Raw genomic sequence first — 23,456 nt, 5'->3', positions numbered from 1 at the left:
GCTAAGAAATCTCCCGTGGCCGTGAGGATAACACACCAGATACGAGGGTTGATGGTCTTACCTTTGCCACAAGTTCATGTTACTCGTGAACGGCATCTTATAGTCTGGCATATACCCAGGGTTGTATGGATTGCCCACCATGTAGGCTATGTTGGCAGTCATCGGGCCTGGCTGGTAGTTGATGAGGGGACAGTCGAATTTCTGGGCAAACCCCGCCGCGATGGTCTCCGTCAAACAATAGGTCTCCGTCAAAATGGCGTCAAATTTCGGCTGAGAGGCATCTGCGGAAAATGGTTTTCCAAGATGAAGAATATAATTGGATGACTTGTAGGGGCGGAGCCTAGCGCGCTCCTTAATATAATTACAGAGTGAAATAGAATGATTTCTTCAAATTAAATTGATCCCAAGGCCAATGTAAACCTAGACCCTTGACAAATAGAGTGTGCCTGAAGGCATGTGATTTGTTCCATTCCACTCGACCTCACTAGAATACAATCGGTTTCTCTGAGTCCTCTGAGCTTAAAAAAGGATTGTTAAATAAAAATTAATCTTCTATAATTACAGAGTGAAATAGAATGATTTCTTCAAATTAAATTGATCCCAAGGCCAATGTAAACCTAGACCCTTGACAAATAGAGTGTGCCCGAAGGCATGTGCTTTCTTCCATTCCACTCGACCTCACTAGAATACAATCGGTTTCTCTGAGTCCTCTGAGCTTAAAAAAGGATTGTTAAAAAAAAATTAATCTTCTACCGTTTTCGGTCTAGTTTAACAATATCTCGAGAACGGTATGAGCTAGAGACTTGAAATTTGGTATGTAGTTCACAAATGTGACAAGGATACAACAGAAAATGAAGGTGCTGCGCTTGGCGTTATTTTGACCTGCTTTTGACGGATTTCGACCTTTTTTGGCGGTTTTCAGCTATACCGACTAAACGGTTAGAGATATGGTAAAAGTTAGGGTAAAATAATACTCAAATGAGCATGATTCAATAGGATAAGGAAAGTCGTCTGATGTTCACACCAAATTTTTTTAATTATGCTTACTATGTAGAAAGTAAAAAATAAAGTTAATAATAATTTTGAAACAAGGTAGGTGTTTACAATCTTCGACCCTAAACTTTCAACGTTATTATCAACGAGAAAGTCATGCATTTCGGTACGTTTGCTCTTTTGTGTTTGATTTTGACCCGTAGGCTCTGCTTTGATTGTTTATTATAAGATTCAGCTTCTAGAAATTAATCTTCTACGAATATACATACCTTGCGGCGCATTTATCAATTTCTGGAGGACGTCTGTGGCCAAAACCTTGTCGGTCCCATCCAGACTCAGGTTCCAGATGATTGTAGCCAGCCCTGTGGCGCCTGCCCGGCCTATTTCGTCCAGAAACGGGGGCTCTGTCAACATAAATAGACAACATGAAATGACTGCTGAAACCCTCCAAGAGAACTCGTTCTCGGAACGGCTGGGTTTCTCCTATCCTGTCTTCCTTCTCTCTTCGATTTCGGGACGATAAGACCATATAGCAGTTACAGTTCCCTCTGTCAAACCTCTTAAAAAAAATCAGTTAATTGAACCCGTTGAAAATAAATAAGGTTTTTGATAAGGTCTGGCTGAAAGACTTTGAACAGGGAGTAGACTAGCTTACTTTGGCTGGAGACTTTAAACAGGGAGTAAACCAGCTCAGTCTGACTGTGGGACTTTAAACAGGGGTAGACGACGAAGCTTTTGGTAAGGTGAACTAAAATTTTGTTTTTAAAATGTCAAGAAACCTTACTCAAAGATCAAAGTTAGCTTGTTGTTCCTCTATCTAGAGAACGAATAATCAAGTCTAGATTTCTAGAAGCTGAATCTTATAATAATAAATAATCAAAGCAGAGCCTACGGGTCAAAATCAAACACAAAAGAGCAAACGTACCGAAATGCATGACTTTCTCGTTGATAATAACGTTGAAAGTTTAGGGTCGAGATTGTAAACACCTACCTTGTTTCAAAATTATTATTATTCTTATGGTGGAGATTTTAGCGATCAAAAATTGATATTTCAGGATCGGTTTAGATTTTCGCAAAATCCTTTCTTATTGCACACCTAGATCATAAAAGGAACATTCCTACCAAATTTCAGCTTTCTAGGTGTTGTGGTTCTGGAGATAGAGCGAAAATTGTTCACGCCTGAGATAATAAAAACACAAGTCATATATTTTGGTTGTAACATTCAGGCACTAGTGTGATAGTTAAAAATCAATTTATTTTATCATTTTCCTTATCATAAAACTATGATTTTTGTTAAAAATGAAAAAAAAAAAAAATAATAATAATAAATAATAATAACATTTCTAAAATAAATAGTAAAATAGGGCTCATGTACCAAATAAAAATGAAAAAAAAAAAAAAATAATAACATTTCTAAAATAAATAGTAAAATAGGGCTCATGTACCAAATAAAGGACCCGTGGTTGGAGGAAATGTAAGGCACTTTTTTCAGAAACTCTTTGAATTTTATGGCCGAGTCCACAAACTGAGTTTAAACTTGTTCTTAAGGAGTTAAAGAGATTAAAATTTGAAGCATTCTTTCAGTTGGAAAAAGGATATAGTATAGCGTAAGGGCTTAAATATTGAGAACATGTTAAAGAGATTAAAATTTGAAGCATTCTTTCAGTTGGAAAAAGGATATAGTATAGCGTAAGGGCTTAAATATTGAGAACATTTTTTTTTTTTCCAAGGATTTAAGGATAGAGGGCGAAGGGGTCCGTTATTTGAGTACCTACCATAACCCTAAATATAAAATATAAAAATTCATCTAACTTTTTCCACTTTAAATTATTGTTATCTAAAAATCAAACTAAAAACTAATAGTTACTTTTCTGTTCGAAAAAAATGGTGAAAAATAATAATAAAAAAAAAGTTTAAAATTATAATAATAAAAATTCACCTGATATGAATGTGGTTGAAAAAATACAAGATCATTCAAATAATACCAACGGATAAATAATTAGAGAAAATAAATTAACAATAAAAACATAGGTCATTAAATTAATTTCAAATATTAACCACTAACCAAAATATAAATTTAACTATAGTTTAAATAAATAGGGAAAATTTAAAAACGTACATGGGACTAACGTTTTTTTTTTTTCTCATTTCAATTTAAAAGTAAATTAACTGGTGCAAAATTTTATTAAAATGGTTAGGCTGTTATTATAGGGATTGCCTTTTTTGAAGAAATAAAAAAAGGCCGTGTTAAGGTAAATTGTCCTTTCGCGAAATTTACGGAAACAGAACCAATTCCGATGGCACGCCATCTTGCATTTCCTATGGTTTAGTAGGGAAGCTACTTCAATTTCCAAAAGAAAAACCGGTTCGGTTTCCGAAAGGAAAATTCACCTTTTCTTTTTCAATTTAAAAGAATAATGGCGGCTTTCACTAATGACTTCATCAGAGACTTCTCAAACGAAAGTTTTACACTCATCCAAAAAAGGAAGAAAAACCGGTTCGGTTTCCGAAAGGAAAATTCACCTTTTCTTTTTCAATTTAAAAGAATAATGGCGGCTTTCACTAATGACTTCACCAGAGACTTCTCAAACGAAAGTTTTTCACTCATCCAAAAAAAGGAAAAAAAAAAGTTATTTAAATAGATTAAATATTTTATTTGATATTCATACGGGTTAAGTATTCAGTTACTCCTTTTTGGGACAAATTAAAAATTCCCAACACGCCAATTCTTTGAAAAAATACATTCCATTTTAACCTAGAAAAAATTGCCCTTTGGTGAAATTTACCGATCAAGTCATCAGTAAAAACCCAACATAGAACAAGGGAAAAAATCTTACAAATAACAGACATTGCTAAAAATCAAAAAAGAATGGACAGTTTGAGACAACGTTTCTGTATTTTTCAGCCCTTCTGGATGCTAACCACGCGCAACCTTGCTTGACTTCAGTGATCTTATTGTAACTACTGCTTTCAAGCGTGCCGGGAGGCGTGCGAACGTCAAGAGTTCGAAGCGCCGCGCGCCGTCGTTACAAATAACAGACATTGCTAAAAATCAAAAAAGAATGGACAGTTTGAGACAAGGTTTCTGTATTTTTCAGCCCTTCTGGATACTAACCACGCGCAACCTTGCTTGACTTCAGTGATCTTATTGAAACTACTGCTTTTAAGCGTGCCGGAAGGCGGGCGAACGTCAAGAGTTCGAAGCGCCGCGCGCCGTCAGCGCTTGGAGTTTCAAGGTTTTCTTACTACTAATTTCTAACAATGACCCGAATTCGCTACCAATTCTCTTTCATGAATTCTAGTTCTCAATACATAGCAGGTAATAGAAAGTAAAACTCACCCCTAGAGGGGATTTAGCTGAAAACATTGACCTAACTGTCCAATATATAAGAGGCACTTGGGAAGACTTTTCTACGAATAAAACAAAAAAGTGCTTAAATTAGTAAAAAATCAATTCAATCCTACAAATAATTCGAAGTGAAAGGCAATTACTGAATATCAACTCAACTCAATTTGTTGATAGAAAAATAACAATGATATTAGGTATTTACCTAAGTTACATATACATATAAATGAATTATTTAAGGTGCATATAACTCTGTCAAATATTGAGAACATTTTTTTTTTTTGTCTAATTTCTTACTATATTGAGATTCAAAACAGGTGGCTCCCAAGTACACCTCTTTTTTTTAAGATTTTTAAAAATGAGTGTTCCACCACCGTTTATATTTTGTAGCAATGAAACAACTGCTACATTAGACACATGTGGCCTGTGTCATAGCATGCCCATCCTGTGGTATGCCTCTCATTAGATGGGTGAGAAGAGACACAATACTTCCCATTTAGGTGCTAGGTCAACACAAGAACACCAGAAAGTAACCTGTTGAAATATTTGCAATCAATAGGTAAACAAGTACAAATTTTTGTCGATGGTGGGATTTGAACCCATGAGAACACCAGAAAGTAACCTGTTAAGATATTTGCAATCAATAGGTAAACGAGTACAAATTTTTGTTGATGGTGGGATTCAAACCAAGTTTACTTACCTTTTATAACGGATGGGAGATCACACTTGAAATCAGCTAGAAATGATTTATATCTAATTGGTAATTTTTTCTTGCATAAAGGACACGACCAGTTGTATTTGTCCACAACTCTGGCCTTGCACCATGTCAAGTTGACATTGTTGCAGTCAGCGTTAGGACATTTCACTTCCGTCGCCAAGAGACCAATGGATTTTAACCAATTACAGAGATCACCTTCTTTACCGGGTTGAAGTAAAGGTAGAATTGTACTTTCATAGTATCTGTCAATACTGAAACAGAAATTGAAAAGGGAAAATGATTAAATGCCACACACCAGCCTAATAACCTTGGAAGGTAGTACTTACATCTGCCTTGAAAGTGCTTACTTGGTTCTGACAATAATACTAAAAGGTTGTTTTAAGGCTGTAGTAGCCCAGTGTACTAAATCCCATAATCAATGTAAGTAATGGACACAAACATTGGTTTAAAGGCCAACATCAGAAGTTCAATTTAACACAATCTGTTAATGAAGTTTAGGTTATTTAATCAGCCATTTTTTTAAAAAGAGGTTTGACAGAGGGAACTGTAACTGCTATGGTCTTCTCATCCCAAAATTGAAGAGAGAAGGAAGACAGGATAGGAGAAAGCCAGCCGTTCTGAGAAAGAACATTATCCCATCAGGATAAAATCCACCCCGGACCCCGGGCAGGAATCAAACCTGCGGCCTAGTGCTTACAAGGCACACACACTACCAACTAAGCTAACTAGGCTGGCTAATCAGCCATTGACACAGTGTTTGTGTCCCATTTTAAACCTATAGGTACTTCAGCAGATCATTGAAAGTTAAGTAACCTTGGAATTTTACCAAGGACTAAAACATAGGTATCTATTGTCCCGGATTGAAAAGCTTCATGTAAATCTGTTATTGCCCTGTACATTTAATATCTAGCTGATACATTTGTCACACATTTCCTGTGAACCCTTTTCGTTGGAAAGCTCTGATTCAAAAGAACATGCAACAAGTATGGTGTTGTGGCAAAGGAAACAGGACCCAACTTACTTGACATCCTTAGGAACTGGAGAATAGTTGTAAATATCCATGGTAAAAAATGGTAGTCTTTGAAAAAATACATTCCATTTTAACCTAGAAAAAATTGCCCTTTGGTGAAATTTACCGATCAAGTCATCAGTAAAAACCCAACATAAAACAAGGGAAAAAATCTTACAAATAACAGACATTGCTAAAAATCAAAAAAGAATGGACAGTTTGAGACAAGGTTTCTGTATTTTTCAGCCCTTCTGGATACTAATCACGCGCAACGTTTGAAACTTCAGTGATCTTATTGAAACTACTGTTTTCAAGCGTGCCGGAAGGCGGGCGAACGTCAAGAGTTCGAAGCGCCGTCGGCGCTTGGAGTTTCAAGGTTTTCTTACTACTAATTTCTAACAATGACCCGGATTCGCTACCAATTCTCTTTCATGAATTCTAGTTCTCAATACATAACAGGTAATAGAAAGTAAAACTCACCCCTAAAGGGGATTTAGCTGAAAACATTGACCTAACTGTCCAATATAAAAGAGGCACTTGGGAAGACTTTTCTACGAATAAAACAAAAAAGTGCTTAATTAGTAAAAATCTGGTGTGAACATCACACGACTTTCCTTATCCTATTGAATTATGCTTATTTGTGTGTTCTTTTACCCTAACATTTACAATATCTCTAATCGTTTTGTCACTATAGCTGAAAACCGCCAAAAAAAACGGTCGAAATCTGTCCAAAAGTGGTCAAAATACCGGAAAGCGCAGCATGAACATCACACGACTTTCCTTATCCTATTGAATGATGCTTTTTTGAGTGTTCTTTTACCCTAACTTTTACAATATCTTTTGTCGCTATAGCTGAAAACCGCCAAAAAACGGTCGAAATCTGTCCAAAAGCGATCAAAATACCGCCAAGCGCAGCAACCATCTCAACCAAACGTTTTGTGTTGCATCCTTGTCACATTTGTAAACTACATACCAAATTTCAAGTCTCTAGCTTATACCGTTCCCGAGATATTGTTAAATTACACCGAAAACCGCCACAAAGCGGTAAAATGCCGCCAACCGTTGCACCGGTCTTAACCAAAAGTTTCGTGTCGCATCCTTGTCACATTTCACAGATACATACTAAATTTCAAGTCTCTAGCTCTTACCCTTCTCGAGATATTTTGTTTACATACACACAGACACACGCACGGACCAATGGCTAGAACTTTGGATTTAGGCTCTAGGGACCTCAAAACGTGTTTTGACACTAAAAGTTGACCATCGAAAATTTGACCCGATTACATTACTTTCCTTCCTATAGGATAAGGAAAGTAAAAGATCAATTCGACCATCGAAAATTTGACCCGATTACATTACTTTCCTTCCTATAGGATAAGGAAAGTAAAAAATCAATTCAATCCTACAAATAATCCGAACTGAAAGGCAATTACTGAATATCAACTCAACCCAATTTTCATGTCCAAAAAAAAAAAGGTCACTTGATTGTTCGAAATCGACTTGGTTAGTGGTAGGATCATATAGATTTTACCTTTCTTTCTTCCCCAACAGTCCAGTTTTAAATCAAATCAACCACTCAGCCATTGCAGTTCTAATCAAATATTTCAGTTCTAAATCAAATCAACCACTCAAATAGTTCGGTTCTAAATCAAATCAACCACTCAACCATTGCAGTTCTAATCAAATATTTCAGTTCTAAATCAAATCAACCACTCAGCCATGGTAGTTCTAATCAAATATTTCAATTCAACGACTCAAATAGTTCAGTTCTAAATCAAATCAACCACTCAACCATTGCAGTTCTAATCAAATATTTCAATTCAACCACTCAAATATTGTAGTTTTAATCAAATATTTCAACCACTCAAGTATTTCGGTTCTAAATTAATTCAACCACTCAACCATTGCAGTTCTAATCAAAAAATTCAATTCAAACACTCAAATATTTCGGTTCTAAATCAAATCAACCACTCAACTATTGCAGTTCTGAATCAACCACTCTGTTGAAATTTCAAGCCACAGATTAATTATTGAAAGAGTGAATATTGTAAACCAACATGTTGAACAACAGCTTGATTGTCCTAAATTTCGCGGACTGAGGGGAGGATCAAATTGATTTTTCCTTCTTCTTTTTTTGTCTTCAACAATTCAGTTCTAAATCCAATCAACCACTCAACCATTGCAGTTCAAAAATTTCAGTTCTAAATCAACCACACTAATCAAAAAATTCAATTCAAACACTCAAATATTTCGGTTCTAAATCAAATCAACCACTCAACTATTGCAGTTCTGAATCAACCACTTGGTTGAAATTTCAAGCCACAGATTAATTGTTGAAAGAGTGAATATTGTAAACCAATATGTTGAACAACATAGCTTGATTGTCCTAAATTTCGCGGACTGAGGGGAGGATCAAATTGATTTTTCCTTTTTTTTTCGTCTTCAACAATTCAGTTCTAAATCCAATCAACCACTCAACCATTGCAGTTCAAAAATTTCAGTTCTAAATCAACCACTCTGGTCACAATAGATCTACAGAGGTCGCAGTGTTAATTGCATACTCTCTTGGGAGAGGAGCAACCAGTCCCATAATAGAATAATAGAAATAGAAGCAGCAAGGCCATGTGTGGAATCTCGTGTATTTGATGAGAGCAATTTGTTGTTATAGACACCCGTGAGCAGTCAAAGATCCCGTCAAATCTTTAGTTATATTAGTTAGGTATTGTACAAGACTACAACTAGAACAAGTACAACAAAAACAAAATGGAATGGAATATGTATATAAATGATTTACACTAGGCGGATATTCGATATTTTCTGAATCAGTGAGAGTAGAATAGAATATACCTTGTTTATCCTGCCCGAATGTGACTGAAAAGACCAGCAGTCTAAATAAAGTCTCGGGTATTTGTTGTTATAGCCAGACACCTGTGAGCAGTCAAAGACCTCGTTCCCATTTGTCGTGAGTTTCACCCGATTTTTTGTTTTTCCGAATGTCCTGTAGTCAATGTAATTTAAATGGGAGAGTTAACACTACACACGACACGATTCCCGAATATAATGGCTTGTGTAAGTGCCTACCCTAAAGGCTATACTCTTCAGACCTAAAATAAACTATACCTACTTAGACACAGGACAAGCAAACTGCCAGCCTAGTTAGCTTGTAGGGTAGCACACCTGAGACAATAAGACATTTTTTTAACCTTAACCCATCCTTTAGGGCTGTTTGCTAATACACCTAAGCCTTAGAATGGTCTTTTGGTGTATGAGGGACAGTAAGACTTCAGCGCGACACGATTTCCCCCCCCCCCCACGAAAAGTGGGAACAGGCTCCAAGACGCGTTTCGTTCTAATTTGAACTCATCAGTGGGACATAGCTCCCAGGTGCTGGATTTCGGAAGTTGTATTGAAAACCTTGTGAGGTGGAATTAGAGGAAACGAGAACCTGCGAAACCTCTTCTTTTAGTTATGAGCGTGTCGTGTGTAGTGTTAACTCTCCCATTTAAATTACATTGACTACAGGACATTCGGAAAAACAAAAAATCGGGTGAAACTCACGACAAGTGGGGACGGGGTCTTTGACTGCTCACAGGTGTCTGGCTATAACAACAAATTGCTCCCATCAAATACCCGAGACTTTGTTTAGACTGCTGGGGTAAAGGGACTTTTCAGTCACATTCGGGCAGGATAAACAAGGCATATTCTATTCTACTCTCACTGATTCAGAAAATATCGAATATCTGCCTAGTGTAAATCATTTATACATATTCCATTCCATTTTGTTTTTGCTGTACTTGTTCTAGTTGTAGTCTTGTACAATACCTAACTAAATATAACTATAGATTTACAAATTATACAGCAGTTTGCTTGTCCTGTGTCTAAGTAGGTATAGTTTATTTTAGGTCTGAAGAGTATAGCCTTTAGGGTAGGCACTTACACAAGCCATTATATTCGGGAGCATGTCCCAAGCTTAAGTAAAGGATAATTCAATCTCCTGCCTGAGTCTGCAGTTTCATTCTGATTTGGAATAACTATAATTATACTAAAATGTACTAAGTCCTAAAGTCATCTTTTTTTTTTTAGCAATAATTTTTTTCCCTATCTTTTCAGATATTACTCGGGAGAAAAGCAAGCACCCATCCTGACACTATTTATTGGAGGCAACCATGAAGCATCTGGATACCTTCAAGAATTAGCCTATGGAGGATGGGTAGCACCGAACATTTTCTATCTCGGATATGCTGGAGTTGTTAACATTGGAGGATTACGGATAGGGGGAATATCGGGCATACAGAAAGGTCAAGATTATTTGAAGGGACATTTTGAGAAGGCACCATACACAGAACAAACCAAAAGATCCTGTTACCATATTAGAAATTTAGAAGTTTTTAGATTGAAACAGGTATGTAATGTGTACTTACAAAGTTGATAAGTACGTGTTGACAGATACCTACTTAAAAAAAGGTTCAAGTATATTAATACGTCCTATAGGGAATATTTACAGATGTGACATTATTTTTGCATGTCATACACCAAATTAAACTGAAAAGAAAACAAAAATGATGAGCTCATCTCAACCCGGTACATAAACACACCCTCAAGGATTAAGCTTCTAGGAATCTACAACTACACCCTTCCACAAGTATTTGTTAGCCCTGCCCTGTTCATAAATCTCAGCCCTGTTCATAAACACAGCCTCAGGTGTATTAGCAAACAGCCCTAAAGGATGGGTTAAGCTTCTACAAAAAATGTCTTATTGTCTCAGGTGTGCTACCCTACAAGCTAACTAGGCTGGCAGTTTGCCTGTCCTGTGTCTAAGTAGGTATAGTTTATTTTAGGTCTGAAGAGTATAGCCTTTAGGGTAGGCACTTACACAAGCCATTATATTCGGGAGCATGTCCCAAGCTTAAGTAAAGGATAATTCAATCTCCTGCCTGAGTCTGCAGTCTCATTCTGATTTGGAATAAGTATACTAATTACTAAAATGTGCTAAGTCCTAAAGTCATCTTTTTTTTTTTTTTTTTTTTTTTTTTTTTAAGTATTTTTGTATCATTGTGGGAGGAAGCACTGTGCAATGTACCTTCCTCCTTTAAAGATATTCTACCGTTGAACCTTTGACACGTTTGGCAACGTAGCCTACTTTTTAGATGACTCCTTGCTGCCATATTCAAATGGATAAGGTATAGTTGTATCATTTGGTGTTGCAGGAGAATGAACCAACGTGCACCACTATGGAAACGGAAGACACAGAGTCATGCTCAGGGATAGAATCGGAACATACAGATACACTTGAACCACTCTTGTGCTGGTCGGATGATGGCCAATCACAGCCAGGTGGTGGAGGTGGCGAGTTTATTGACGAGATCAATGCTACAAATGCCAAGAAGTTTGCACTCCTCCTTGTTCTAGCACTGATCGGATACCATGGGTTGTTGCATTGGACCTATGGTAAGAACAGTGTAAACGGAAGATATCTGTAATATGGACCTCAGCTCCTAGGATTTTGCCCTTAGAACAAGTCAATTTTTTTCTTTACATAAATGAAGACAAAGAAGAAGAAAAAAACCAACTCAGTTATTTGTGACATAAGAATAGGTACCTCTGTGGCCAAGTGGGGTTGAAGTTTTTCAGCTCTGTGCTTGGAGCTTGGGGTGCACTCAGCCTCATGAGGACAGTTAAGTAGCTACTTTAATTGAGTAGTGTCCATTGGTGGCATTACCACTGTAGAACGATGAGTAGATGAAAATTAATAATAAACAAAGCACTTAGTAATGTTGTGATACCCACTAAAGTTGTGAAGAAGCTCTGCTTTACCACAAAGATTCATGATTTGATTTATTTCCCAATTTACCACATGTAATGTGTATATTCTCAGGTAGAGACTCGTGTAAGTGGATTCTATCTGATGGAAGATTCAAAGGTGACATGGGATGGCAACCGTACGGCTGTATGATGCACCAATATTCCCAAGTGTAAGTGTGCTCATCATATTTCACTTGCCTTTGCACTGTCATCTTATTTTTTATTTATTATTATTATTATTTTTTTTTGTAAATGAGGCCTTTTTAAACTGTTAGCATAGTGGGACTTTTTAGTTTCTTAAGCATTGTAAGCCAACAGTATAAATAGTACCTACAGGGCATTTACAAAGTCTTTTCCAGGGGTGGGTTTCTGGAGAACCACTTGAAATACCGAAAATGTCATGGCCTCCCCTTGATTTTTTTTAAATACAGATTAAATTTCACCAGATATTATAGGTACATCAATTTAAATTTTCCATTTGTTTTAAATCCCTGTTCTAAGTTTTCAGTTTAAAGCACTATTGTTTATTATTAGAGGTAATTTGACTCTTCAATCCCATTTAAGCAGTATAAATCAACACCTAGTTGTATCATTTGGTGTTGCAGGAGAATGAACCAACGTGCACCACTATGGAAACGGAAGACACAGAGTCATGCTCAGGGATAGAATCGGAACATACAGATACACTTGAACCACTCTTGTGCTGGTCGGATGATGGCCAATCACAGCCAGGTGGTGGAGGTGGCGAGTTTATTGATGAGATCAATGCTACAAATGCCAAGAAGTTTGCACTCCTCCTTGTTCTAGCTCTGATCGGATACCATGGGTTGTTGCATTGGACCTATGGTAAGAACAGAGTAAACGGAAGATATCTGTAATATGGACCTCAGCTCCTAGGATTTTGCCCTTAGAACAAGTCAATTTTTTTCTTTATATAAATGAAGACAAAGAAGAAGAAAAAAACCAACTCAGTTATTTGTGACACTTTAGGATCTCACTCCAAGAAAGAAAAGTCCCTCAAAATGTGTACCAATTTTTATCAAAATTTGACCAACTGACTGAGAGTTATCACAGATTAAACAGACAGAATCATCACCTTAACTGGACTCTTCCCCGTTTCTCACCTCCAGGATGACTGGACATACTTGTTGCAATGTTAAATTGATTTCATTGTTTTATCCCTGTCCACACAGGTACACTTTCACTCCCACCCCTGACGAGTTGGCATTGATAGCAAACAAATTCGACAGCAACTTCACCGTTCCCTCCAACTTCATCTGTACCGCTCCCCCATACAACCCAAACCAGCCCTCATCCAATCGAAACAAACAGGCACACTCTAAAGTCCACCCCAACACAACCGCCTTCTGTGAGCAACTGTGCATAGACGATCCCCTCGCGTTGTTACTAGCCCAGTCCACGCCCAGTTCACTCAACGATTCCTACGGGTCGTTTCAAAGTACTATCCCATCAGGCCTTTCAACACCCTGTTCGAAGAAAGACGCTCCCGTGCAGAACTTGGGAAGTTTGCAAAAGTTCAAGCTCAACTTGCCGTCTCCAAAAAACGTGGAGAGTGACGCAGAAACCCGTTCCGAGAACGACACGAGAAGCCTCGGAGACTCGTGTGTGATTCTCGAGGACTCTGCAACGTCCGTGGACTCTGTTTGTATTGTGGACGAAGTATCGACAGTGGACGATTCCAAGCTGCTGGCCTCCGTCAAAAGGTTTACGCCCTACAGGTCGAAAATGTCGTGGAGTACAGGACCTGAGAGTCCGCACGCTTCGACGTTGCCCAAACCAACGTTTGATTCATTGAAAGAGTCACCGCTGAAAGATTCGCTGTTTGATTCGTCAAAAAACTCCCCCGCATTTGACTCTTCAGCGAAAGATTCGGATTCACCGGTGTTTGATACACCTCTCAGAGACTTGTCTCAAACGACGTTTAATTCGTCAATCAAAGATTCGCCATCCACGCTATTTGATTCACCATGTGGGAAGAATTTGCAGTCGATTTGTGAGGATAAATTGGTTTCTAGTCAACCATCAACGGAACTTAGCAAAGAGATTTCTAGTGAACTAACAACAACTGAATTTGGTAATGAAGTTTCTAGTGAAATAAAAACGGAACTTGCAAGTAAAGCCATTTCTAGTGAACCAATAACTGAACTTAGTTTTACTTAATGCCATTTTTTTTTTTTTTTTTTTTTTCAAGAGGTTTGACAGAGGGAACTGTAACTGCTATGGTCTTATTAATAAATCATACCGAAATCAAAGAGAGAAGGAAGACAGGATAGGAGAAAGCCAGCCATTCTGAGAAAGAACATTATCCCATCAGGATAAAATCCACCCTGGGCAGGAATCAAACCTGCAGCCTAACGCTTACAAGGCAGACACACTACCAACTAAGCTAACTAGGCTGGCTAATCAGCCATTGACACAGTGTTTGTGTACCATTTTAAACCTACTTCAGCAGATCATTGAAAGTTAAGTAACCTTGGAATTTTACCAAGGACTAAAACATAGGTAGGTATCTATTGTCCCGGATTGAAAAGCTTGATGTAAATCTGTTATTGCCCTGTACATTCGACCTTCTGCAGGGAAATGTAGGTATGGGTTATGGACAAGAAAATATTATTGGTAGATTTTTCTAGGTAGGTATGTACTATCCAACATGAAATCTGGTTTTACCAACAAGGTAAAAAGGTGACAGTAGAACCTTGTAGCTGTTTGATTTTTTTAAAAAAATGTGTAGATATTAGTAAATTACCTATGTATAGGAGAACACACATAAATTTACATTACCTTGTCAACATGGAATATCAAATCCAACTCGCAAACATTTTCAAAACATTTGTCCAGTGTCTCGACAAACACTTGAATGAGATCAAGTATGCCCAACTCCGACTCGGAAGAATCCACACAGAACACAAAGTACAATGTGGCATAGTGTCGGTAGATGAGTTTGTAGTCGGAGCCTCCTATCAAACTGGGAAGAGAAGGGTTCATTTTCTTTTAAATTAAATATTTAAATTTGAGCTTTATTTTATTCTGATTGATTCTGTTTGTTCATTTGATTGATTGATTATGAACTTAGCAAAGGGGTTTCCAGTACAACTACCGGTAAGGATGAAGATGTGAGACCTGCTGTGAAGAAGTTTAAGCGACGAAATCAGTCCATATATCAAACGCAGGACGATGATTAGGGTGTATTTTCTCAAAAGGTGTGTTTTTCTTTCCTGAAACCGACCTCTGACTACTGGAACATTGACCACTCCTCCAATAGATTTAAAATAAAAAGAGGTTTGATAGAGGGAACTGTAACAGCTAAGGCTAAGGTCTTCTCGTCCCGAAAGGTAGAGAATGAAGATAGGTAATGCCAGCCGTTTAGCTTGATTTCCAACAGACCTGTCAACCATCAACGGAACTTAGCAAAGAGATTTCTAGTGAACTAACAACAACTGAATTTGGTAATGAAGTTTCTAGTGAAATAAAAACAGAAGTTGCAAGTAAAGCCATTTCTAGTGAACCAATAACTGAACTTAGCATTATTATTACATATTATTATTATTATTATATCGAATAGGTATGGGTACATAATTGAACCAAATGTAAATACATTTCTTGTTTCACAGAGACACCAAGAAATGTATGAAGTACCTGTCCTTCTGGGATCACAACAATGATTTCCTTTTCATCGGGGACTCCCGTATACATGATCTCTACGTAACATTTGTACGACACTTTGCACCCAACTACAAGACAGACCCGGGTGTCACGGAGTTCAACAACACCCTGTATATGAATGAGAATCTCAACTTGAACGTGAAATTCATTTGGAGTCCCTACGTGGGAGATTTGATGTACAACACGTTGAATTCTTTGAAGGCAAGTTACATCACAGAATGGAGAAGCTGATTGAAAAACGGGCAAAAGTCGACTTTCAACCTTTTTCCAATAATTATTGCATTTTGGGTTCAGCAATATTGTTCTGTGCTTCTGTGTAGAACACAAAAAGATTCATATTGATAACTCCCTTTTTCACGGAGTTACTTGAGTTTTTGTAAACAAACTCATGTGCTAAGAATTTATGTATAAATAAGTATAATATCTTTTCAAACTCTAAACGCGATTTTCTCGAGACTCAAATTTTCGACTTTCGCCCCTTTTTCCGATCAGCCTCTCAATAGGTTGTATGGATTCTCCTTTATATCCCTTACTTATGTTCGTTACAAACTCCTATGAACGCGAGTCACTTGTCTAATTGAAGCTAGCCAAGCGAAGCAATGCCAACAACACCCTGTATATGAATGAGAATCTCAACTTGAACGTGAAATTCATTTGGAGTCCCTACGTGGGAGATTTGATGTACAACACGTTAAATTCTTTGAAGGCAAGTACATCACAGAATGGAGAAGCTGATTGAAAAACGGGCCAAAGTCCACTTTCACCCCTTTTTCCAATTATTGCATTTTTGGATCAGCAATATTGTTCTGTGCTTCTGTGTAGAACACAAAAAGAATCATATTGATAACTCCTTTTTTCACGGAGTTACTTGAGTTTTTGTAAACAAACTCATGTGCTAAGAATTTATCTTTTCAAACTTTAAACGCGATTTTCTCAAGACTCAAATTTTCGACTTTCGCCCTTTTTCCGATCAGCCTCTTCTCAATAGGTTGTATGGATTCTCCTTTGTATCCCTTATTACAAACTTCTATGAACGCGAGTCACTAAACTTGTCTCATTGAAGCTAGCCAAGCGAAGCAATGCCATTGAAGCTAGCAAAGATAGTGTGGAAAAATACTGGGCTGCTCGGGGAAGAATTAGAGGAGGAGAACTATCGATAGTCGGCGCCATCGATAGTTATCGATAGTTTTTAAAAAAACTGTCGATAACTATTCGATAGTTTTTTTATTACATATTTCCCTTGTTTCTAAAGGTCTTAACCCCCAAAAAGACCTAACCTAACCTAATTTAAAGAAAATTATTAACTGTACACGTATTAATTTAGGTCACAGGGTTTTATTTCAACATTTTATTTTATTTATTTTACAAAATATAATTTTTTTCATAGATTTGTATACATCTATGTTTTTTTTACAATTTTTTTTACACTTTTCACTTCTAAAAACGACCAAAACAAACGAAAAATGTACAGAAAAAAACTATCGATAGTCAAGCCTCAACTATCGATAGCGTTCGATAGTCAAAACTATCGATAGTGCTATCGATAGTTCTCCTCCTCTAGGAAGAATGACCTAATACTCCTAACACACCGGAGGTCCCGGGTTCGATTCCCGGCGAGGTCGAAGTTTTTTCAGCTCTATTTGGAATACAAGGTGCACGAGTTTAGTAGAGTAGCTACCTACGAAATAAATAAATGAATAATACACTTTTTCTATGCATATTTATCTACCAGGAGAGAGATTTTTTTATCTATAGATATGTAGGTACAGTAGAACCTCGATTATTTCAACAAATTGGGACCGAGGGTAGTTGAAATTATCGAGGTTCTGTATAAAAGTTGAAATAAAAGAAATACCGTATAAAACAATGAAAATAGGGCCAAATTTAGTGGTACAAAAGAACTAAATAGGGAAGAAATACCATTTTATTTTGAAATTAAATAAAACAAACTAAGAAAAAAAAACACGTCTTCGATATTGTCATTAAGATGAAATAATGATTAAATACACCAGATTGTGAAGAACTCCGGATCCAACTCTTACACGGAAATGAAAAGGAAGACGTCAAATAGAGAAGAGTGGAGAGCTTCTTATCAATCTTAGGATTGAGTTTCATGATGATGAATGACCAATACTCTTTACTTGATTAGAAGATGTGGTGGTTGTTATTTGTCATACAAGAATATGTGGTTGTTAAACAATGGTTATTATTATTATTATTATTATTATTATTATTATTATTATTATTATTATTATATGGAATAGGTATGGGTACATAATTGAACCAAATGATTGATTTTTGTAAATACATTTTTTCTCTTGGAGGGTTTCAGCAGTCATTATATATAAGTTCTGTGGGTCAACTTGATAAGAAGAACCAAAAGGCAGATATCTGCCTTTTGGTTCTCCTTATCAAGTTTAAAAAAAAAAAAATACATTTTTTGTTTCACAGAGACACCAAGAAATGTATGAAGTACCTGTCTTTCTGGGATCACAACAATGATTTCCTTTTCATCGGGGACTCCCGTATACACGAATAGGTACCTCTGTGGCCAAGTGGGGTTGAAGTTTTTCAGCTCTGTGCTTGGAGCTTGGGGTGCACTCAGCCTCATGAGGACAGTTGAGTAGCTACTTTAATTGAGTAGTGTCCATTGGTGGCATTACCACTGTAGAATGATAAGTAGATGAAAATTAATAATAAACAAAGCACTTAGTAATGTTGTCATACCCACTAAAGTTGTGAAGAAGCTCTCTTCTTTACCACAAAGATTCATGATTTGATTTATTTCACAATTTACCACATGTAATGTGTATATTCTCAGGTAGAGACTCATGTAAGTGGATTCTATCTGATGGAAGATTCAAAGGTGACATGGGATGGCAACCATACGGCTGTATGATGCACCAATATTCCCAAGTGTAAGTGTGCTCATCATATTTCACTTGCCTTTGCACTGTCATCTTATTTTTTATTTATTATTATTATTATTTTTTTTTGTAAATGAGGCCTTTTTAAACTGTTAGCATAGTGGGACTTTTTAGTTTCTTAAGCATTGTAAGCCAACAGTATAAATAGTACCTACAGGGCATTTACAAAGTCTTTTCCAGGGGTGGGTTTCTGGAGAACCACTTGAAATACCGAAAATGTCATGGCCTCCCCTTGATTTTTTTTAAATACAGATTAAATTTCACCAGATATTATAGGTACATCAATTTCAAATTTCCATTTGTTTTAAACCCCTGTAACTTATTTATTTACAATTTCTTTTTACACATCACAATTTTTTCTTAAATTATTATTATTACATATTATTATTATTATTATATCGAATAGGTATGGGTACATAATTGAACCAAATGTAAATACATTTCTTGTTTCACAGAGACACCAAGAAATGTATGAAGTACCTGTCTTTCTGGGATCACAACAATGATTTCCTTTTCATCGGGGACTCCCGTATACATGATCTCTACGTAACATTTGTACGACACTTTGCACCCAACTACAAGACAGACCCGGGTGTCACGGAGTTCAACAACACCCTGTATATGAATGAGAATCTCAACTTGAACGTGAAATTCATTTGGAGTCCCTACGTGGGAGATTTGATGTACAACACGTTGAATTCTTTGAAGGCAAGTTACATCACAGAATGGAGAAGCTGATTGAAAAACGGGCAAAAGTCGACTTTCAACCTTTTTCCAATAATTATTGCATTTTGGGTTCAGCAATATTGTTCTGTGCTTCTGTGTAGAACACAAAAAGATTCATATTGATAACTCCCTTTTTCACGGAGTTACTTGAGTTTTTGTAAACAAACTCATGTGCTAAGAATTTATGTATAAATAAGTATAATATCTTTTCAAACTCTAAACGCGATTTTCTCGAGACTCAAATTTTCGACTTTCGCCCCTTTTTCCGATCAGCCTCTCAATAGGTTGTATGGATTCTCCTTTATATCCCTTACTTATGTTCGTTACAAACTCCTATGAACGCGAGTCACTTGTCTAATTGAAGCTAGCCAAGCGAAGCAATGCCATTGAGGCTGTGTTTATGTACAGGGCTGAGATAGGCCATTCTCGGCCTTTCTTGGCGTGTGGAAAATGATGTGGTAACTTAACACAGAGCCTTCATGAGCTTGTAAACTTGTAAAGTTGGCGGGAAATTCGAAATTTTGATTTTTTTTTTTTTCCGCAACGCGTACAATCTGAATTCATTTTTTACTTTTTATCTCTAGTCTGCACGTTTATATTATACTTTTCATTTAAATTAGATATTACAAACAAGCGAGTTACAAAGCAAACAAAAATAAATATAAAATAAATTTTAAAAATTGCCGCCGGGACAGAGGGTTAGAAAAAATGCCCAACAATCCCACGCTATCCTTACTTAAGTTACCACTCCAATGCAAAACTGTAGAAACAATATCCTATCTCACCTCGTCCGAGCTCATCTCAGCCCTGTACATAAACACAGCCTGAAGCTAGCAAAGATAGTGTGGAAAAATACTGGGCTGCTCGGGGAAGAATGACCTAATACTCCTAATAGTCAATACCTCTTGCATTTGTAAATATACCGGAGGTCCCGGGTTTGATTCCCGGCGAGGTCGAAGTTTTTTCAGCTCTGTATTTGGAATACAAGGTGCACTCAAACTCGTGCGAGTTTAGTAGAGTAGCTACCTACGAAATAAATAAATGAATAATACACTTTTTCTATGCATATTTATCTACCAGGAGAGAGATTTTTTTATCTATAGAATGTAGGTACAGTAGAACCTCGATTATTTCAACTAATTGGGACCGAAGGTAGTTGAAATTATCGAGGTTCTGTATAAAAGTTGAAATAAAAGAAATACCGTATAAGACAATGAAAATAGGGCCAAATTTAGTGGTACAACCCAATGAAGGTCCATACCAAATTTGGTGCTTTCCTGAATAAATGCAGCTTTTGGCCAAAATTGTGACGTTAGGCCACCCACTATATATGTTTTCGTTTTTGCACAGAACATTGATCGTCCCCCCAGTATGATACTGCTTGGCGCTGGCACTTGGTCTATGCAACAGTACAACGCTACAGCCTTGGATCACATAACAGAGTACTCGGCTAATCTATCCAGACTTGTAGAGGTAAGATGTTGCCAGACTGTCAAACCTCTCAAGTACCATTCCTATCATAGCGACCTGGTCGCGCGACCGCTTTCTACTGCTTTGTATGTTTTCTTATGAAGTATTTACCGAAGCAAGCTTCCGGATCGCGCGATACAGTCGCTGGTGAGTCTACACAAAATAAATTCGTTCCAATGTTCTATTTTCAAAGTGATCTTTTCTTACTACATTAGAACTCCAACTCAACAATCTCTTCCTCTGTTAAAAAAAAAAATAGGATTTCCTTGAAAGATAAGTGAAAAACCCGGATTTTTGGAGTTGAAACAATAGAGAGTTGATATAATGGAGGTTGAAATGATCGAGGTTCTACTGTATGTATGTCAGTATATGTTTTCGTTTTTGCACAGAACATTGATCGTCCCCCCAGTATGATCCTGCTTGGCGCTGGCACTTGGTCTATGCAACAGTACAACGCTACAGCCTTGGATCACATAACAGAGTACTCGGCTAATCTATCCAGACTTGTAGAGGTAAGATGTTGCCAGCTTGGAGAGTAGCGCGTCTGCCTTGTAAGCGCTTGCCCGCGGGTTCGATTCCCGCCCTTTTTGGATTTTATCCCGATGGGATAATGTTCGTTCTCGGAACGGCTGGCTTTTTCCTATCCTGTCTTCCTTCTCTCTTTGATTTTGGGACGATAAGACTCTCAAGTACCATTCCGATCATAGCGACCGCTTTCTACTGCTTTGAAAACAAGAGTAAAGGTGGTATTCCGATCATAGCGAACCACTTCCTACTGCTTTGTATGTTTTCTTATGAAGTACTTACCGAAGCAAAGTTCCGGGTCGCGCGATGTCTGACGGGAACTTCAAAAAAAAAAAAAAAACACTACTTGGAAAATAAATAAATAAAATTCAATCATGTTTTTTTTTTTTTCTCTAGGCCATGGATATTCTGAGTGAAAGGAAGTCTCGAGTTATTTGGAATCTCCAGGAGTCAGTCAATGAAAAGAAGCTGAGTCCAGAGTATGAAATGATCACCAATCAACTGATAGACGCCTATAATAAAGCTGCCATAGAGGTAAGAAACAGTCGTTTTGGTATTTAACTACCTTTTTTTAAAAAACTACCCCAAGAAGTTAGAAGTAGCTTAGGGATTTTTTTTATTGTTATTTAAATTTGAAAAATAAATGTAATACTATTTCAATTCAATTCAATTCAATTCAAAGAGGGTTGAATGATCACCAATCAACTGATAGACGCCTATAATAAAGCTGCCATAGAGGTAAGAAACAGTCGTTTTGGTATTTAACTACCTTTTTTTATTAAACTACCCCAAGAAGTTAGAAGTAGCTTAGGGTTTTTTTTTATTGTTATTTAAATTTGAAAAATAAATGTAATACTATTTCAATTCAATTCAATTCAAAGAGGGTTGACAGAGGAAACTGTAACTGCTAAGGTCTTATCGTCCCAAAGCAAACCGAGAAGGAAGACGGGATAGGAGAAAGCCAGCCGTCCAAGAACGAACTTTTAAACGCTAGGCCGCGGGTTCGATTTTCGCTCGGGGCGTATTTTATCCTGATGGGATGTTTACTCGGAACGGCTGGCTTTTTCCTATCCTATCTTCCTCTCTCTTCGATTTCGGAACAATAAGACCCTAGTAGTTAGTTCCCTCTATCAAACCTCTTTTCCCTCTATCAAACCTCTTTTCCCTCTATCAAACCTCTTTTCCCTCTGTTTAGTATGATGGAAGACACGGATTTCAAGATTTCTGACTGAACATTTATTGTAACAAATCACTGGCCAAAACTATCAAACCTCTTTTTCCTCTATCAAACCTCTTTTCCCTCTATCAAACCTCTTTTCCCTCTATCAAACCTTTTTTCCCTCTATCAAACCTCTTTTCCCTCTGTCAAACCTGTTAAAGAAAAGTAATACCTAAGCTTTTATTTTCCTGCCTTTCAAAACCTTGCCAGTTACAGTTCCTTCTATCAAACCTCTTTTCCCTCTATCAAACCTCTTCTTTTCTATCAAAACTTTTTTCCCTCTATCAAATCAAAAAAAAAAAAGAAACCTTTTTAACGTGAATTTTTCCCCGGTTGAATTGTGTTCACAGACGTTATCTTCTAGTGACGTGATAGTGTGGTCCAGTTCCCGCCTAGTATGTTTTCAGGTATGCTGACTTGAAAAAAGTGGTTATTTTGCCGATTTAAGAAGCTATATTAGAGATGGACAAGATGGCGGCTAAATAGGACAAAAAAATTAATTTTCTATTCTTTTAATCCAGTTTAGGCCAAGCTGTACATAATTTTTGTCATGTGGATACGGTGCGGTGGTGGTACCCATTTTGCTGTTGAATACTGATCTCAGGACAACTTTCAGTACCTATATGGTGTACCCGCCTAGTTGCCAGCGGCAAGTTGGACGAAATGCGACTAGGTTTTCACGTAGCGCCCCAATGTCTTGACATCCATGTTCAGCTGCTCCTCAACGTGTACTGTAATGATCATATGAACTTCAACGACGCTACCTGTTGTTCCACCCCGGAACAGTATTCCGCTCTCCAAGTACTTGTGTATACGGGATTTCTAATATGGTAAGCTGCCAGCCTAGTTAGCTTAGTTGGTAGTGCGTCTGCCTTGTAAGCGCTAGGCCGCGGGTTCGATTCCCGCCCGGGGCGGATTTTATCCTGATGGGATAATGTTCGTTCTCGGAAACGGCTGGCTGAATCACTCGTACCCTGACCGGCCAATTTCAGGACTGTAGGGACTACAGGAAACGGATACTCACTCTCGTGGGAGAT

At 37.3% G+C, this 23,456-nt stretch overlaps 3 protein-coding genes across 4 annotated transcripts in view; 2 read left to right on the top strand and 1 right to left on the bottom strand.

Moving 5' to 3' along the window:
* Positions 1-29: 29 nt before the first annotated feature.
* On the bottom strand, positions 30-6,133 carry LOC103515764. Its single transcript, XM_017446802.2, has 4 exons — positions 6,079-6,133; positions 5,040-5,308; positions 1,263-1,397; positions 30-281 (listed from the first exon to the last, which is right to left on the bottom strand). The coding sequence occupies exons 1-4, from the start codon at positions 6,117-6,119 to the stop codon at positions 58-60; spliced, it is 669 nt and encodes a 222-aa protein (XP_017302291.2). The 5' UTR covers positions 6,120-6,133; the 3' UTR covers positions 30-57.
* Positions 6,134-11,245: 5,112 nt separating this feature from the next.
* Positions 11,246-23,456, top strand: part of LOC103515762 (N-acetylneuraminate 9-O-acetyltransferase) — a gene marked incomplete in the record, with an annotated part of 30,181 nt that continues 17,970 nt past the window's right edge. The window contains 10 exon segments of the mRNA XM_026828350.1: positions 11,246-11,514; positions 11,942-12,038; positions 15,501-15,753; positions 16,136-16,262; positions 18,374-18,470; positions 18,935-19,187; positions 21,065-21,187; positions 21,597-21,734; positions 22,770-22,806; positions 23,051-23,249. Coding sequence (XP_026684151.1) covers positions 11,298-11,514; positions 11,942-12,038; positions 15,501-15,753; positions 16,136-16,262; positions 18,374-18,470; positions 18,935-19,187; positions 21,065-21,187; positions 21,597-21,734; positions 22,770-22,806; positions 23,051-23,249 — 1,541 coding nt within the window.
* On the top strand, positions 12,945-15,219 carry LOC113470138. 2 transcript variants are annotated; one of them, XM_026828357.1, is made up of 2 exons: positions 12,945-14,034; positions 14,958-15,219. In XM_026828357.1, the coding sequence occupies exons 1-2, from the start codon at positions 13,000-13,002 to the stop codon at positions 15,069-15,071; spliced, it is 1,149 nt and encodes a 382-aa protein (XP_026684158.1). In that variant the 5' UTR covers positions 12,945-12,999; the 3' UTR covers positions 15,072-15,219. The 2 variants fall into 2 exon arrangements, with proteins under 2 accessions (XP_026684158.1, XP_026684157.1); XM_026828356.1 differs by having other exon boundaries at positions 12,946-14,039; positions 14,963-15,219.

This window comes from Diaphorina citri, unplaced genomic scaffold, assembly GCF_000475195.1.
Source record: "Diaphorina citri unplaced genomic scaffold, Diaci psyllid genome assembly version 1.1 scaffold1410, whole genome shotgun sequence".
Classification (NCBI taxonomy): Eukaryota; Metazoa; Arthropoda; class Insecta; order Hemiptera; family Psyllidae; genus Diaphorina; species Diaphorina citri.
This window is presented reverse-complemented; position numbering and strand designations above follow the sequence as displayed.

Excerpts from the sequence above, each read along its gene's own strand:
- LOC103515764 (XM_017446802.2), bottom strand. The coding sequence starts at position 6,119 with ATGGATATTTACAACTATTCTCCAGTTCCTAAGGATGTCAA. Across the intron at positions 1,398-5,039 it reads TCTCCCATCCGTTATAAAAG|AGCCCCCGTTTCTGGACGAA; the intron begins GTAAGTAAACTT and ends TTATGTTGACAG. Across the intron at positions 282-1,262 it reads ATTGATAAATGCGCCGCAAG|ATGCCTCTCAGCCGAAATTT; the intron begins GTATGTATATTC and ends CATTTTCCGCAG.
- LOC113470138 (XM_026828357.1), top strand. The coding sequence starts at position 13,000 with ATGACTGGACATACTTGTTGCAATGTTAAATTGATTTCATTGTTTTAT. Across the intron at positions 14,035-14,957 it reads CTAGTGAACCAATAACTGAA|CTTAGCAAAGGGGTTTCCAG; the intron begins CTTAGTTTTACT and ends ATTGATTATGAA.